Below are 17,933 nucleotides of genomic sequence, written 5' to 3'. Positions count from 1 at the left end.
TGTCTTTGGTCTATTCCGCTACGGTGCATTTGAATGTTTTAATGTTTCCCTCAACTTACGTGGGACACCCTACATAGGGTGGCACATGCCTCCAACACTTCTTGACCGTGTGTGTATACGGCCAAAGTATACCACGGAGCATTCCGCATTTCCTGCGCGGCCTTCTTTCATTACACACTGTTTTATGGCGTACACACAGTTTTATGGTTTTATTTCAGCGTTAATTTCCTATGTTTTGTATATGTGTAGATAATCATGCTTTATGGTTGACCCCCTTTAACGCCCGCTTCCACGTTTTCTCTTTCCGGATTTGCTTTTCTCTCTCAAATTACTGACTACCACATTTCTCTTCACTGTACATATTGTCTTGCGTATTGCTTTTTAAGCGCACCACTACGAAGGCGTAGCTGTTGCTGGGTACATTGCATTGATTGTATTATTATTATTATTATTAATGACACTATCTCAGCTCCATTTATAGTAGCAACTGGCCACAGATTGTGGTCTAAACATCGCTGCTTATGTCATCACAGAAATTTCACATGTGGAGGGGAAAATATACACTAAATTTGTTACTATGGTAGTTGCATTGCTTTTCCGTCATCTATGCAATGCTCATTTGAATTTTGTGATGATATTTATTTACCTGTGTGTATCGGGTAGCGCCCGGTCATGAGAGCCGAACGAGAAGGCGAACAAAGAGGCTGGTAGTATAGTCGGTCAAAACGAACGCCGTTCCAGGCAAGAGCGTCGATGTTGGGCGTTCGAATCTGGTGGCTTCCGTGGTAGCTGACATCATTCCAACCCTAACACGCGTAAACGGCAATAAAAACGAAGCTTTGAAGTTACTTGGAATTGCACAACCTGAGTGCAAACATAAATGATGAAAGTATATCCAATTAAGCAGGTACTGCTTGGTACACATACGTGTGTACCTGACGCCCACTACTCATTTCTGCATAATCAGTTGGTTGTCTACATAATTTCACACCTACTGATGCGTACGTTCTGATATTTGCTACAGCATTGTATAGCATACTTACAGTTGTCATTAGAGAGACAAGTATTTCACGCACACCCTACTCAGCCGTTCTTAATATCGTGTAATGGGCTTCGTGAAAATACACCTTATAAAGCACTGTACAGATAAATTCATCCCCTAAGTGTCGTCCTAGAGTACAGAAAAGGGCCGTACGACATTTCGCAGCCACGGAAGATAAACCTCACCAGGTCATCGGCGAGTATGAAAACGATGTGCGGCTGCTTGCGCCTTGAAGGCCACATGACACCCAACGCTACGAGCACAATCACAATAGCCAGCGCCGACGTCGACCGGAGCCAGCAACGCCGATGAGCCGCATGCGACCGCGTGCGCACTGTCTGTTGAGACGTACCACTGCCAATCACAGTTTGTTTGAGCCCGCACTGAAGCCCGAGCTCGCGTGAACATCTACAGGTATGCTTTTTCCATTGGTGAATGACTTTCACAGTTTGTGCGACGAAGGAACCATAATAATCCATAGCCGGCTGGCTGTTTACATCGAAAAGTTTCGGCGCCATTCTACTTCGACCAAACCATTTCGCACAACGCGAAGTGCCTGCAAGCTGCGCGCAATTGCTCTTCTGGAAAGAGTGGCATATTTCATACGCACAGCTACTCTGCGCCAGCAGGAAACAGCTGTGCGATTAGCTAGGAGAGCAGTGTAGTGGAACGATAAAAAGAGAGAGTGGAATCTTGTCTGCTTTTACCATGAACAATGCACATGACACGCAGCTGGATCTTTCCAGTCTTATACAAAAACGATAGAAAGTGGCAATCGAAACAGTTGAGGAACTCTGGTGGTGTCGACAGAAGCTTAAAAATGCCACTATGGGCTACTCACTAAGAATGAGTTCGCAGACCGATATTCACAAAGTTATAATACTAAAAAAACATCTATTGGGTTAGTAACTACACCGAGACTTCAGGCGTATTTCTGTCGACGCCCTTCGCCGTCGCCGTGATATTCCGTATTCAGTACAAGGGCGATAACACCGTCGCCGCGCACCCTACGCTGTATGTGCGGGTGCAATAGTCTGAGGGGAGCCTATGATCGCTTTTCTCTCTCGTCCGCGCGAAGCGGAGGAAAGCGCTGAGGAAGCGCGCCGACTTCCGTCGCGCGTGAGGTGCTCGACATAGCGAATTACCGGGTGAGGGGAGACAGGGGGCGACGGCGTTCTACTTCGGCTGGAACTGCGTATGTGGCGGCTGCATGCGGTCGCGTGGCCTATTTTGAGAGCGATCGGCGTTGGGGACAAAGTCTAGGTGCGTCGACGGCTCGTAGGTTTGTGCGTGACGTGTGTTCTCGGCGCTCATTTTGTGTAGGAGCGATACACAGCACGAATGTCACTTCGCTCGCTGCTGCTGCCGCACTTCTTCATGCCAGTGTTTCGACAGCGAGTGTCCGCGGTCATCGAGTGGGATATGCTCATGTTTGCTGTGCGCGCTGACACCGTGCTTGTTCATTTAGTTAGCAAGCGAATCTTTACAAGTTGATACGGCCGATAAAAGTACTATCCTTACTTCGTATGGTGGTCTGCTAATTTGCTATCGCAATCGACGCATCGCCTTTCATCCGAAACTGACTTTTTATTACCTAATAATATTTTCCTCCACGGCAACTCCAAGTAGCTAGTGACGAAGTGATCAGCGGTCAGCCATCTTGTCTTTTCGAAACTGGGCACTCTCCTCCTATTCCACCAAAAACAAAATCAGTTTTGATTGGCATATTAATGTACCTTTTACGCATACAAGTGGTCACATTACCGTGGTGAGTAATCGAGTTTTTTTTTTATTTCGCGTAACAGGAAATCTTTACGAAAAGTGCTTTGCAAATACACTACCGACATACATTGCATATTCTTTCTAGTGACAACACTATAAAATGTAACGCAGACAAATTCCGGACATCTGCCCCTGCCGCGATTCCCTCTTTATAAGCTCACTATACATAAAAGCTAGCTTATGCAGGTCTTGAAAACATATTCAGGGAACCTAATACGTGTGTTTGTCTAGCAGCCTGCAGAATTATCTTACTAAGGTATGTGTTATACTCGGTTACGGTAATCAGAAGTTCAAATCGCCCCCTCCCCTCTCCCTGTTGTTGTTTTTTATCTACGATGGTATATATGCGTACGACCTCCTCCAGTGCACTACATCTGACGGCTTGGAGTCGCGCCTGAGAGAAGCCGCCCAGTATGGCCGCTCGGTCAGGCTCACTGCCTTTGTCATCTATCACAAGGGTACGATCCTCAGTTCCGCACCTTTGAAAGATTCTACTTTCTCGAGGGACGAGCAGGCGGTCATAGTTCTCGCCCTCCTGGGTGATAGGAGTTCGCAAATGTAGTCTCTAGATCGGCGGTTAGGGCCTGTGTTTCTGGCTCCATTTCTGTCCAAGCCTCTAACATTATGGATAAGAACTCCCCGCACATGATTACTTGGCTTCCGGCACATCTCAATCACCAACATCAATGATACCGCTCACTCTCGGGTGCATGCTCTAACCCGCCGCGCCTGGGAGAGCGCAGGTTTGCAGGATGGGTAGGGGGAACTTAGATATTTTATTCACCTTTAACGAAGTCCCCAAGCGCTACCCAATGAATAAGCGGAATTTTCCGCCCCGGTAAGGTGAACTGTCCAGGTCTCAGGCAATCATACTCACAATGTTGCAGACTAGGCAATATCCCAGTTTAGCTTTCTTCAGCATTATTGCTCCGGACGCCTTCGAGTCTACCGGCCCGGAGTGCAGGTCGGTTAGCAACTTGGATCACTTGCTCTGGCCGTGCCCCTCGTTATGGCGGCCCAATAAAGTCACCGAGGAGGAGTGAAGCTCTGCCATCAAGAGTTCCGAGCTTCTCCCACAACTCTGGGCTGTCCTGAGAGCCCACAAGCGGCGGTGAGGCTAGGCCTCCCCGTCCTCACGTGGTTGCGGCCCGCGGTGCTTCTTAAAGGGTGGCGCTTCTCAGGACCTCAATAAGGTTCTTTGTCTGTCTGTCTAAAGTTCAACTGGTCTACTGAAGCAACATATTACACAGAATAAGATGTCTTCAATAACTCTCGAAGTAATGTGCCACTACGAGTTACGTCACAGCAGTGCGATGTACGTAGGCGCAGTTGTTTGGTATGCGTTGACTCTCCGGCAGGGAACGCCACGCCCGCGAGGACAAGGGCAAACGGCTTCGGTTTGAAATTTCAGGTGTTTCCGCGGTGCATAGCGATGTAATACTTAGCTGACACGATCCTTGGCGCTCATTGTATGCACGGCGCTTGTCAGCTCAAAATGGCCAGAACTGCTGACGGTTTCTTTAAATGTGCGGGACCACACTCCCTGCCAATATTTTTATTTGGACCCTTTAGATACAACTACCGATATTCAGGTCATCACGTATACCCTCTCTGAAGTTTCCAACCCAACTCGCATTCGCGAGCAATGTTCAGAACGATAACCCTATGTTTTTTCCTCTCTCTTTTCTCTCACTTAAGTTATTTAGAGAAAAAGTGAGATAGTGATAAAAAGAAGTGATAGGTAGGGCGTCCTTCTCGTACGTGGAGTCCTCAGTTCAGGGCTCCATTGGCTCGCGACACTACGCATGCCCGCTCAGCAGCAGCTGAGCAGGCAGCAGCTGAGCGGACAGCTCAGCTGCTGCTGCGTAGCTGAGCTGGTCGGGGCAGTTTTCCAGGAGGATGCGGAGGCAGAAGAAACAGGTGGTTAGTCCGGAGGATGTGTGCATTCCTAGGTGCAGTGCAATACTGTGTGCTTTTCTCTACAGTAAGGACCATACGAAGGATATTGTGTGGAGTTGAGGAGGCAAAGGTAAGAGAGAGGGGAATGAACAATTTGTAGCTGACGCCACGGGACGGCATCTTCTCGGTTAGGGGAACGGTGTAGTGTTGGGGAAGTGTGTCCTGCAATGTCTGTAATGTTACAGCGTTGCAGCGTAGTTCAGTGGTTCTATCGATGAGTCATCAGGGTTGGACATCTCTTCCGATGGCGCCCGGTGAGTGATCACTAGCCAACGCCATTGGCGCGTTCATTATACGTGATATCATGGTGTGGTACGTTAGAAAGGCGTATTAGTCGAAGAGGTGGATCTTCTCCAACGTGACCCCGCTACAGAATGGCCATGAGACAATATGTTTATTGAGCATCATATTTTAACCTTCGTATGGAGTGAGACACAAGTTTGATAGCTAAAACATTAAAGTACATGTACGGCTAAATAAGACCCCCTCTTTAGACACATTACATTTTTCAGACGCATGTGCAAAAAAAAGGACACGCCCCTGCAGCGTTGTGAACAATACAATACAAACAAAAGAAATCTTGCCTGTAAAGCAAAAGCAAGAGAGTAATACTATATTTGGTGGTCAACCAGCTGTAAGAAAGTGCTCAGACGTGAAATCAAACTTCCGGGAGATGAAACGTATGTGTGAGGGAGGGTGCATGATAAATCTCATCTTTTGTTCCTTGAATCGCATGCATAAAAACCTTCGCAAAATAGTATTCCAATAATGAAAATAGATGAACAGTCAATGAGAAAATAATGGCGAGATGACCGCTTGTCTCCCGCTTTGTAGCAGAGTCTTCCACGAGTTGAAGGACAATGCGTATCAAGCAATAAAAGCTTCAATGATTGTGGGGTCTGTTGGCAGCGCGCAGTTTCTTCTTCGCTCTCTCACTCAGTCTGTGACCAAGCAGCCTGCATTGAAGTAACACAAATAAGTAATTTTCTCGCAGCGAAACAGACGCAACACAGAATGAGCACATAATCACGATGAATAAATAGGTGTACTGTAAAAATAGAGAGAAAAAGATTTCGATTCATAGACTGATAACCCTCTTACTGGTATTTGTAAAGGCATTAACCCTTTCAGATGCTGTGTACACAATTGTGTACAGCAATATTGTGCATCAACAGCAAAAGCACTGATGAAAGTAATCATATATAAAATGTGTTGCATATAATTTGAAACACTTATGATTGGAATCGTGCTGCAATTTTGACTAATGTGCAAAATCTTTTAGCAATATATGTGGCAACGTAGACGGTTGGGGCTTTTTACTGCGTGCCCGTGTGTTGTATGCAGCGGTTTCAGTTCTTTCATTGTTCTTCACAGTGTCATGCACCAGTCATAATTTTCAAGTGGCTGGATGAGCGCCCATCAAGCATTAGGAAGCACGAAACAGTTTATGTTCTCATATTTGATGTACCTGTATTGAGTATTCGCATGGAGCCCACATTCTGTAAACTTGACAAAACTCAATAAAAAATAGACACTTCTTAATCTTTTCCGCGGCTGTACAATTCCAATGATTCTGAGGATGCAAGACCCGTGGTGAAAGCAAGTTTTCAATCAATGGGATAAAGTGGCGTCTGAAAGAGTTAAAAAAACAAGACTTCGAGAATTGCTACACTTTCCTTCAGTAGTGCTTTTCATGCGCAGTGTGGCTTTCTTTGAGAAATTTAAAGAGCGCAGGAGTTTTTGTACGAAAAGAGCTAAATCGGTACTATTTAGTAATAATAACCAGCTTAGTAGCTGGTTCTTCCACTCATGGTATAACTGTTTGTGCCAAAGCACATGGCCGCATCAACCAGGCAATTTCAATAACAAAAATAAAATGACGCGGTATTTGTCTAACGGTCAGTGCTAATCTAGATTTACCTAAGGTATACTGTTCACTACAAGGCAGCTAAAAACACACAGTGAACACTTTTCCTGTAGATCGCAGAGAGCAGTCGTTCCAAAAGAGAGCCAATTTTTTTAACAGTTTGCGCTGAGGCATAAATGTGTAAATAAATCTAAAGTATGGAAGCCCTCACGAGGTACGATTTCTAATAGTCATGTACTCGCTACCCTACCAAGTGAGGACTAAAACGACCAACGAAGAGATCGAAGTCGTCCTGAGGAAAGCCTACAAGACGGCGCTGCACCTGCCGAGAAACACCTCCAACGAAAAGCTGATGCAACTAGGGGTGAGCAACACCTTCGTCGAAATGGCGGAAGCACAGCGGAAGGCGCAAATGAAAAGACTAACGGGGACCTACACGGGGCGAAACCTGATCGGTAGGCTGGGCTTCGAAATAGGAGACGTCGACCCGGTACGAGGACGTACCGGCGGGAATTAGGAAAACCTTTAACGTAAAGCCTATACCGAAGAACATGGATCCCAGGCTCCACGAAGGCAGAAGGAAAGCTAGGGCCGAATACATAGAAAAGACAGTGGCTAGAGAAGAGAACACTCTCTTCACGGACGCGAGCATAACTGTAATAGGAAGCGAGGCAAAGGCCATCGCGGTAGTAATGAACAAGGAGGAAAAGCTTGTCTCGTGCGTCTCGGCCGAGATATGGAGCGTAGCTGAAGCCGAGGAAATCGCCGTGGCGCTGGCGGCGATGCAAGGCTATAGGGGGAATAAATCGCTAAATATTCTCACAGACTCGAAAGAGACCTGTCGCAACTATATGAGGGGCAGAATATGCAAAACTGCCCTTAGGATCCTCAGAGGGAGTAACCCATCGGAGGAGGCGGAAATCAAACACAATCTGTTCTTGGTCCTCTTTTATTTTTAATATATATTAACGATCTACCTGATAACATTTCCTCACAAATTTGTTTATTTGCTGACGACTGCGTTATATATCGAAAAGTTACTAATGCATCTGATATAGCTACCCTTCAATCCGATTTAAATAACATATCTAACTGGTGCCTCACTTGGTGCATGGAACTCAACATTAATAAATGCAAATCTATGCGGGTTTCTCGTTCTAACACAACTTGCCCTACCTACGCCCTTAATGACTGCCCCATTCAATCCGTTACATGCTACCGTTATCTTGGCATTCATATAACTAACGATCTTTCTTGGAAGCAGCATGTACAGTATGTAATATCTAAAGCTAACCGCTCCTTAGGATATTTGAAGAGAAATTTTTCGCTTGCGCCAGTTTCATTAAAACGGCTGTTGTACACGACATACGTCCGCCCCCAATTAGAATATGCCTCATCCGTTTGGGATCCTCATCAGATCACATTAATTAACGAAATTGAATCGGTGCAAAATCGCTCGGTTCGTTTCATCTTAGCTAACTACCATCGCACTGCTAGTGTTACATTAATGAAGAGAACCCTTCAAATTCCATTATTATCTCTTCGAAGAAAAGAATCACGCATTTCCCTTTTTCATAAAATCTACTACCACAACGCATCTCTTCGCCCTCTTTGGATCCAACCTGCACCTTATTATTCGGCTCGTCGTGACCACTTACATAAAGTTAACGTACCCCGTCATAACACCGTCGCGTGCTCACAATCATTCCTTCCTAGGACTTCAGTCGACTGGAATAACCTACCAACATCATTAGTAAGCATCAGTGACCCCACTCGTTTTAAGAATGCACTAACCCACACAGAATAATGTATGGTAGCAAACGGCATGATTATGTACTTATCCGTCAACATTGTCTGCTTGTTAAAGTGTATTCTTTGTGTATTTTCATGTTATGTAAGCCTCTGAGATTTGTTATGAATGTGTTGCTACTTTTTTCATATTGCTTTTGTTCGTTGGAAATTCCTCGAACTAATCCTGCATTTTTACTCTTCGAATGTATTCGCGCCCCTCCCCTCTGCAATGTACAATTATGTACCTTGAGGGTATCACAAATAAATAAATAAATAAATAAATCTGATCTGGATACCTGGGCACGAGGGCATAAGGGGTAACGAGGCGGCGGACGGTCTAGCTCGAGCTAATAGATTCCGAGCTGGGCAGCAGCAGGAGTACCGCGCTAGTTACGCCGGGATCCTCAGTGACAGTTATTCGGAATTACTGCAACACTACAGGGGGACTAGATTCAAGTACCCACCGCCCCATAAAGCGCTGACGAAGGAGGAAGCAACGGGCTGGCGTAGGCTCTAGACAAACACTTTCCCCAACCTTTTCATATTAAACAAGATGTTCCCAACGCAGTATAGGGACACCTGCCCCTGGTGCGGGGCTACGCCCACACTCTATCACATAACTTGGGAGTGTGAACGAAACGACGCATTCCGCGATCATAAACCCCCGAGTGCGGAGCATTGGGAGAGCCGGCTCGCCGTCCAAAGAAGGATGGTGGAGCACGCTAGGGACGCGGCCAAACTCAGTGGAGCCCTGGACTGAGGGACCACCCGTGCTGAAGAGGCTTCCCTTCGACGAGAAGACAGCGTGACGAAGAGATGACCTCGATCCGCGAGAATTCCATTTTATGCTTCAATAAATGTTTCTCTCTCTCTCTCTCTCTCTAATAGTGGTTTAGTGAACTTATCCTCCATGAGCCGATAACAGCCATAACTGTCTGTCTGAATAGTTGGTAGCTTGACAGCTCTCGTTCTTGGTTACAGCCCCATATTATAAATGTCTACTACTCTGGATACTTGAGAAGGCCATTTTTAAACAGTTCAGTGTCTGTTGCAGGCCCCTGCTCAGGCGACAGAAGGTGTAACGCCCAACGTAATCTAGTAGAGAGACTTCTTCCACACGAGAAATTTACGGGGGAAGGTAGGACACACATGGTGGGATTAAGGCCTTTGTTTTGCGAAGGATAAGTGAATTTCGCGCAGGAGTAAGGTCTGAAGAGAGGGTGTCACATTGGAATTGTGGTGCGGAATCATAGTGTGTATTTCTGGTCGCGAGACGCGCACACGAGTTTTGATCGTGCTCCTAAGGATGAATCGGTAAGGGGTGCGAAGCTTGTATGTTTTCGCAAAATTTGTTGCGTCTTCCGGACTAAGCTTCTAATATCTACTGGGAATGTTATGTTGAGATAGCATGTAAACAAAACGAAAATTATTTTTGGCAAATGTCATATTGGAGGACAAAATGCTAGCTTCGGAAGAATAAAGATAGCCCACCGGCCTTTCTAGAAAAGCCAGTGGGCCTTTGGCCTTATTTATCACTAAGCTTAGCTTTACCTTATGAACACCCGACTTCTATAAATTTCTGCATATATCGTACATTATTTTACTTTCCTTTCGCTTATTTTAGGCAAGATTTCCTAGCTTTATTTGCGCATGTTCTCTTGGTATTGCTGATGGTTGTATTTTATTTGTACGTTTATTTTCTGTAAGCTGGGCACTTCATCTTTTTTTGCTGCTGCTGTTGCGAGCAGCTGAACCAACGTTGACTTCCGTGCAACTCGGCCCATCTGTTGCCTTTTGTGTCCTGCTTTCTGTACACTATGGTATACTGTTAGAAGAAACAGCCTACCTACAGAGCCCGTGTGAATCCTCTGACAAGTGTACAAATGCACGGACTTTTAGCAAATTAATTGTGGCTGGTGGCTGTAGTGTGTATACCCGGGAACTTCGCTATCCACGTGTGCGGTGCATCGACACAGCTACAGCTGGCATTTTCCGCTAGACCGGGAGCTAAACGAGAGTCGCCGAGTAACAGCGTTCCCTTTACACATAAACCGTACACTGGAGAAGTGCACATCCAAAATAACTTAGAATTTGGAATGCAACGAAGTCATCAACGTCACGCGATCGCGCTTTAGTGGGTCTCACCTGCTATGCACGTGTTGAGCAAGGTGCTCAGACATCCCGTGAAGAGCGCCCTCCAGGAGACGCTCTGGATGTCGGCGATGCGAATCGGCGGTGCCATGTCGTTGAGCACGCTGGTCACGGCTGGCACTTGGGTCAAACAGGAGGAGCTGCTGAGCGCATAGGTGGACAGCACGCCGGCACGCTTCTGCGCCCACACCAGGGGAAGTGTACACGACCTCACTAACTTAACCTAAGCTAACTTAACCGAAAATAACCTAGCCTGAAGCAGCTACTTTTGTGCTAACATCATGCTTAATCTGCTACGACACTGAAACGGCCGAACGACGTGTGACTGAGGGAAGGGCACTTGAGACGCCCACAGCAGACGCCCATTTGTTACGTGACTTCTTGCACTTCTGCCGTCTAGTGACAGAAATAGCAGCTCTTTAACAAAGCTCACTTGCTGCTTGCCCACATGTGAGGCACAACCAATCACGTGGCTCGCTGCCAGTAATTTCACCCTTCACTGCCAACGAGATAAAATAGCCCTGCACCTGAGATTTTGATAGCGAAACGTGAAAGCGAGCAACCAATCAAGGATGTGTCACATGAGCATCGTGTATTCGTTAACGATTGATTGCCTTGAAAGCTTTCAAGAATTTGCGCTCATTAAATAGTTCACAATTAGGACAGGTATTCCACGCACCACGAGCGCAGCGTGGCGTATGGCAAAAGGCATTTTCCATGAAAACTATTTATTCAGAACACTTGGCGCTTGCAACTACATTGTTCTTGCTCAGTTATTACAGCAATTCTAGTCTCTGTTCCACATTGATAAATAAAACACTTGACCGCACAGTTTACGTAGTTAACCACGAGTTTTCGCAGTTTATAGGATGCACAACCAGTCCTCAGCCGGCAATATGCGATGATTGATTTTCCTCGACACTGTTCAACCTTTGTCAATCATACCACATGACCAGCTGATCTAGTTTGAAGTAGAGTATCCTTTGTACCTCTGAAAAAGCAAACAAAGGAGAACAAGCATAAATAATTTATGTTATTGCGCGCTAGGTTCCTCCCATCTGCTATAGTATAGATGGGAGGAAACTAGCGATTAGATTTAGTATAGTATAGATTTAAGTATTTCCTAATAAGAAAGCTGGTGTACAAATACTGCGAATGCTTTCCTAGAGCAACGCCGGCTTCACAAGAGGCTATCTTGATGAGATATTTAGATGAAATCTGAACAGATGTGCAAGCTTACCAGCTGAAATCCACCTATACAGCTTCATGCTTGCTTTTACTCTTGATACTTTTGTGTTTATAGTGCTAGATTGGTAGGACTGTTGGCGCCGTGGGCCTTTTATCTCCGTAAAATGTTGCATGTGCAATAACTTTGTTCGGGAATAGGCGTTGGTGTGCGCGCAGAAGATGCCCCTCCGTGACCTGATTCGGCCACGGTGGTTGGCTCTGATCGCGTAATTATTGTCATCAGCCATGGCGACAAGATAACTTAGCACTGATTTTCTGATTACCGACAGCGCACAACGAAATGTATTCCCCTACGTATGAGTAAAAATGTTGCAAATGCCGTGTGAACACTCGCCCGCTGTTTGATTCCCGGCACAGAAAGTAAGCTCGCGGTGTCCGCCTATTACTCTATGCTTCACTCCGCTGTTATGGAAATTAACGTTGCTTGAGTATGTCAGTCGTCGCTGCGTGGAGGAACTTAAATCTGACTAAGTGATGGTCATATAAACTCAACGTTTCATGGTATTTCGTGCCAGCGCATGTGTTAACACTGTGTTATTGCTGCAGGTGGTGTTAGCTTGGAAGTCCTTGCGGTGAATGTGCTATACAGTGTAGGCGGCAGAGCTTGTTCTGTTCGCCTTGCGGAAAGGAACGCATGAACAGCAGCCCTAAATACGAGAACGCCATGTGCAACTGAGGCGGATGAAGCTCGCACACAGACCTGTTCCCACCCCCCCACCCCCCCGCCCCCATTCAGGACTCTCGCAGTTCTTGTAGTTGACGACAAAGCAAGTCTTCCTTCTGCTTTTTCACATTTCAGATAGATAGCTCCAGGCCATTCGCAGCATTCCAGCGGATCGTTAATAGGGTGGCTCTTGATTCAGCATTCAAAGGCGGCTAGCTTGTGGGGACCTCTGGTATGTAGTGCGGAGACTACTCACTGTAGAATTTAAAAATTACGGCGTTTTGCATGCCACAGTCATGATTTAATTATGAGGCACGCTGTGGTGGGAGACCGGCTTAATTTTGACCACCTGGGTTTTCAACCTGCAGCTAAATCTAAGTACACGGGTGTTATTGTATTTTCCCCCATTGAAATTTCATCGCGCGACCTCGCACTTAGCAGCGCTACACCAAAGCCGTTGTGTAAGGTTTATAATCTTTTATATGTAACTAACGTGCGACGCCGTAGTGGCTGGCAAGACGATGCCTCCTCCTAAAATGCAAGCACTACTCTTAGAACTGCCGCAAAATTGCGAGAGCCGCACTCGCCTTGCGTACCGATATGGCGCCAGCCGCGTTCATCTTGTTGAGCTCGATGAAGGCGAGGACTTCGCTGCCTATCGTGTGCACTGCCAGAAGGTAACCCACTTGTATAGCGTCGCGGCCGGTCAAGCCGAAGGCGAACGATAGCGGTGAGAAGAGGACTCCCAGGACCTCCTGCGACCAGGTTAAGGGGTACGCAACGCGCTTTTATGTCGAAAATACGTCGCTCTTAAATTGGAACAACATGAAAGTCGTTTATTAACAGTACTACGTGCTTTATTTGCACTCATCGGGAAGCGGTAAGCTCCGTCACGTTGGGTCGAGAGCAGAGTAGCCGAGGGCACCCAGCCAAATGCAAGCGCGACTTGCAGTGCCGAGGCGTCCGCCCTCTTGCTCTTCGGCGGACAAGCGCCAGGAGCGATGCTTGAGCTCTGCTTCATTACACAAGAAATATATATGTAGAAACATATCATCGGGTACTCAGTGACCATTAATTAACAGATTGAGCAAATAGATTTTTTTTCACGATAGGGTGCCCCAATAATTGATGGGAACATAGTTTTTGTTATATGAGAATTTCATGTGTTCATACAGAAGAAAAGGGGGTAATGAGGCATGTTTTCGATAGGGTGTTTCATTTCATTTACAGGAACGCAAGAGCATCTATGTTGGATGTCCATATGTTTTAATGACGATATCGGATATGCGGCAGTGGCCGTGAGGGCTACCATGTATTGGAGAGACCGGCGCTGCTATCGCTACGACAGAGGAAGTGACACCATGTGACTGGCGCTCGACCTTCGCGGCTTTGCCGCAGCCAACGTAGCTCCATGCCTGGGCGATTGAAGCCTTCACTATGGTGTTGTAAATACAGTAATTCATTGCCAAGGCAGCAGTTCAGTTCCGTGCTCTTAAAGAAAGGTTCTGCTGGGTGCTGCAGTGCCGGACGTGTTCGACTTGGCTGGGTGTGAGTTTTCACGCATACCCCAAATCAAAGCGCATCCAGATGACTGGCTGATAAAGTCATTGAAAACGAAAACGCCGGCAGATTTCACGCGCTGTGGGAATCGATGGTATGCGAAGCAATGGGCGGGGAATAGGCGTGGGTGCTGACACGCATGACATGCATGTCATGAAATTCATGTCATTACCTATAATTTATGTTCGACATACACTCTTGTCACACTTTGCCAATTTTTTTTACGTACCAAGTTAAGGAAACGACCATGAGAACATCAAGACGTAGGCGGCTGTTTCATGACATACATTACACGCATGTCATGACTTTCATGTCACGACATTCATGTCATGACCTCCCCCCACCCCGCATTATTTATATTCTCATACACTCTTGTCATACTATGCCAATTTTGGTATATAGTAAGAAACTGGTGGCTGTTTCAGGACCTACATGACACACAAATGATATTCATGTCGTGATAGATCATTTATTTTTATCATATACTCTTGTCATACTATGCCAATTTTTGTTCATACCAAGTTAATGAAACGACCACGACTTCACAAACACGTAGGCGGATAGATAGATAGATAGATACTGTCAGTGACAAATGTCCGCCTAGGAATGCTTCGCAAGTAATCATATGTTAATAGTAATAATAATAAGTAATAATAATAATAATAATAATAATAATAATAATAATAATATGCTAATAGCGAGAGTCGAGGAAGAGATGCACACAGGGCTTGTAGCGGGTCCACTTGATTATCTCTTGATGTGACATCAGTCAAAATCGCCTGCACTGAGACGAATGCACCTTGCATGCTCGCACACGGCGGAAACGCTGATTGACGAGACAGAAATATCACTGGTTGACGTTGGACCTATTATAAGAGAACGGTAATAAATCATCTATCCGTCGACAATTTTTGCAAAAGTCGCAAGCCGCACTGCGCGTGACTAAGCGAGGAAGAGTACTTTTATACAGCCAGAATTGCGTCCTTGGTCTTAACAACATGCAAGAACGTCGTGTATTTAACATTAGTGGAGGTCCATCAAATATTCCCTCACCTTTAGACGCACGGCAAATCCCAAAGCCAGGAGCATGCTCCCCAAGACTGCGTCGGCCATGTGAAGTACTGCGCTGTACACGATCAAGGCGACCATGATGTGGGTTACTTGGGGCAGCGCCCCAATCACGCCATTGGACCCAGCCTCAAATACCGTGTTTTCAGAGCTGCACGATTCGGTGAGTAAGGTATTAGTATTGGTGACAGTATAGGATCTCTGTCGGATTGCACTCGTAATACTTATGCTGACAAAAGAAAAATTCATTGGGAATATTCGGTGGTGAACCTCATTGCATTCACTAAGTGTCAGTGCTATCAGCAAGAGACTAAGCTGTGCTACCTACCAGTTAGCCTCTTCATTTTTTACTATGTTTTGCGGCAAGAAGTTATTAATACTGTTATTCGTGATATGATTCACCTGTTAAACGGCTTTTCTGTTCTGCGGCTTTACGTTCCAACATCATGATATGATTGTGAGGCATGCAGGAGTGGGGCAGTCCGGCTTAGTTTTGCCCAACGCGAATACTTTACCGAGCACTTAATCCTAAATACACGAGTATTTAGGAGTTGCGCTCCCATCAAAATGCGGCTGCCCCAGAAGGCATTGAACCCGCGACTTCGAGCTCATCAGCACAACATCAAAGCCACTAGGCCTTCGTGGTGCGTCTGTTATTGAACTCCTGAGCAAATTACTTCAACAATACTGCAAGTATCGTCAACATCACTTTCAATGATTTGATCTAACGCAATCGGATATGGTTAGAAACTGCAGTCCTTATGCGCTCAATATACAGGTGTTTGCTGCGACAGAGGGAAAGAAGTCAAAAATGCTGTTTTGTTCTTTTCTTGACGGTGGTCATGAACGGCATAAACTTCGCTTCCAATACCGCATTTTCTCAGATAGTGTTCGAGGATTCTCTAGTAATTCCCGCGTCTGTCGACACTATCAACGTCACTGTGGTGCCAATGTAGTAGTGCCTACTATGGACCCGCCTCCTGTCAATTGTGTTTTATTATGTTTCAGACAATGATCCCTTTGCATGAACATTTTAAAGGCTTCTGCGAATTTATTTGTTACAACTTTGTTTTTCGAACATTAGCGTTCCCTCTCGAAAGCTAACTTCTAGGTTTGACGAATCGGCTAGATATCACCGTACTTTGACAACGTTTACAACTTTGTCTTAGTGCTTGCTTGACTATTCCATCCCCGAGCTCCACGTAGTATCGTAAATCTGCGTAATCTGCTGTTCAAAGAGTTAAGTATGGCCTCAGTCATTGAACATACTTGGAAGTTCTCTTATGGAAGCTTTGTGCTTTGAAGTCTACATCAGAATGGGTAGCAGGTTTGGAATAGTATATAACACAGCTGTCATACGGCCGATAAAACTACTAGCCTTACTTCGTATGGCTATCTACCAATTTGCTATCGCAATCGATGCTTCACCTTTCGGGCGGAACAGCGACTGCTTATTTATTTATTGCACAGTACTTTCTTGAAAATTACAAACTTACGAAGTCGAAGAGACGTTTAAAGCGAGAAGGACAAAGTTTAGACAAGTCCATGTACTTCTCCTAATTCCATGCATAATTCCCATGCTGGCTGAACTACCCAGATTGCAGCTCATGTAGACACTAGCGCCAGTTTCCTATAGTAATATTAGTATGCAAATATGCATTCAATGGTTTTTAGCTTTTTTCTTAGTACGTCAGGTGCCAGCACATGTCTTACTGGTTTCCTTTGCCTCCTTATTGAGGGCAAGGGAGCTTTGAGGCACGGACATTGAAAAATGGTGGGGGGGATAGACATATACAGCTAAGCTTTAGAAGGCTGTATTGCGTTACCGAAGCCGGTCTAGCTAAGTACCTTGTTAATTGCTGTCGCTGGCAATTCCGTGAAAATAAAGCACATCTCAGTTGGTATTGCCACATTTGCCTTATGTGTTCCATTGTTATCTTTGATATCAAAGTGCGTATGCCTTTTTCTTTTTCTTGTTCCTTCTGTTTTTTAACCGCTCTTCCACTGCACTTTGCGCATGTTTTCAACTGGTCAGAGTTAAAAGGTGACCTAGTGAGGTAGCTGTAGTGCTCTCAAGGAGTTCAGGCACCTCAGCAAAATTCCTTGGTGGGAAGCACACACCAATGTTATCTAGTACCACGAAAGCGCCTACCGGGACTCGGTGACGTGAATAGTTTCCTTTTCAGTTTCAGTTTATTCAGACATAGAATGCCTGGGTTTAAAAGGGCTAAATGCAGGTAAACTATGCCTGACTAGGTCGATCAAACCATACATTTGCTCAGCAGCAGTAAAAAAAAAACAGAAAGCAAAGACTTTCTACATTAGAACATGACAAAAATGTTCAAATGCAGAACTAACATTAAGGACAAGCATCTTAAATTATGACATAGAATCACGCAATTATGCAACAGAAATAACCCATCACGTGACCCAAGATGTGGCGCTGCACTTGGCGTATGTTTTCACCTGGTGAGAGATAAAAAGCAGCGTAGTTATGTAGCCGCAGTGCTCTAAAGGAGTTGAGGTGTCCCAGCATAATTTTTGGGTTGAAAGCTATCCTATTAAGAATTACAAAGTAGGCAAAATTTTCCCACTAATACTTCGTCAAAGCTCACCTGACGAGCGGCTTGGTGGCCGCGCTTGCAAGCGGAGCCTTCTGCGTTTCGGGCAGCACCAGTTTGGCCATTCCGAGTCCAGCAGGAACAGACATCAGGTTCGCCGCTAGGAGGTGGTGGCCATTTCGGTGTGCCGCGTTCTGAACGTTTGATCGATGTGCATTCTATAAATACTTGTGCGATGAC

General features: G+C 45.6%; 2 protein-coding genes across 4 annotated transcripts in view; both read right to left on the bottom strand.

Annotated features, from left to right (window-relative positions):
* Positions 1–1,541, bottom strand: part of LOC135896612 (arylsulfatase B-like) — a 35,865-nt gene extending 34,324 nt beyond the window's left edge. Inside the window, exons 1-2 of the mRNA XM_065425082.1 lie at positions 1,228–1,541; positions 647–806 (exon numbers count right to left, since the gene is read on the bottom strand). Of these exons, the coding sequence (XP_065281154.1) occupies positions 647–806; positions 1,228–1,521 (454 nt within the window). The 5' untranslated portion in view covers positions 1,522–1,541. The remainder of the gene's footprint in view (positions 1–646; positions 807–1,227) is intronic.
* Positions 1,542–5,468: 3,927 nt separating this feature from the next.
* LOC135896605 (uncharacterized transporter YutK-like) overlaps positions 5,469–17,933 on the bottom strand; it is a 37,659-nt gene continuing 25,194 nt past the window's right edge. For 2 of the 3 annotated variants that reach the window (XM_070536788.1, XM_070536796.1), the window contains exons 9-13: positions 17,748–17,887; positions 15,118–15,283; positions 13,092–13,259; positions 10,587–10,770; positions 5,469–5,739 (exon numbers count right to left, since the gene is read on the bottom strand). In XM_070536788.1, coding sequence (XP_070392889.1) covers positions 5,720–5,739; positions 10,587–10,770; positions 13,092–13,259; positions 15,118–15,283; positions 17,748–17,887 — 678 coding nt within the window. In that variant the 3' untranslated portion in view covers positions 5,469–5,719. The remainder of the gene's footprint in view (positions 5,740–10,586; positions 10,771–13,091; positions 13,260–15,117; positions 15,284–17,747; positions 17,888–17,933) is intronic. The other variant, XM_065425069.1, reaches the window with a different exon arrangement.

Source organism: Dermacentor albipictus, chromosome 1 (assembly GCF_038994185.2).
Source record: "Dermacentor albipictus isolate Rhodes 1998 colony chromosome 1, USDA_Dalb.pri_finalv2, whole genome shotgun sequence".
Lineage (NCBI taxonomy): Eukaryota > Metazoa > Arthropoda > Arachnida > Ixodida > Ixodidae > Dermacentor > Dermacentor albipictus.
Note: the sequence above shows the minus strand (reverse complement) of the source record. Positions and strands in the feature narration are given on the sequence as shown.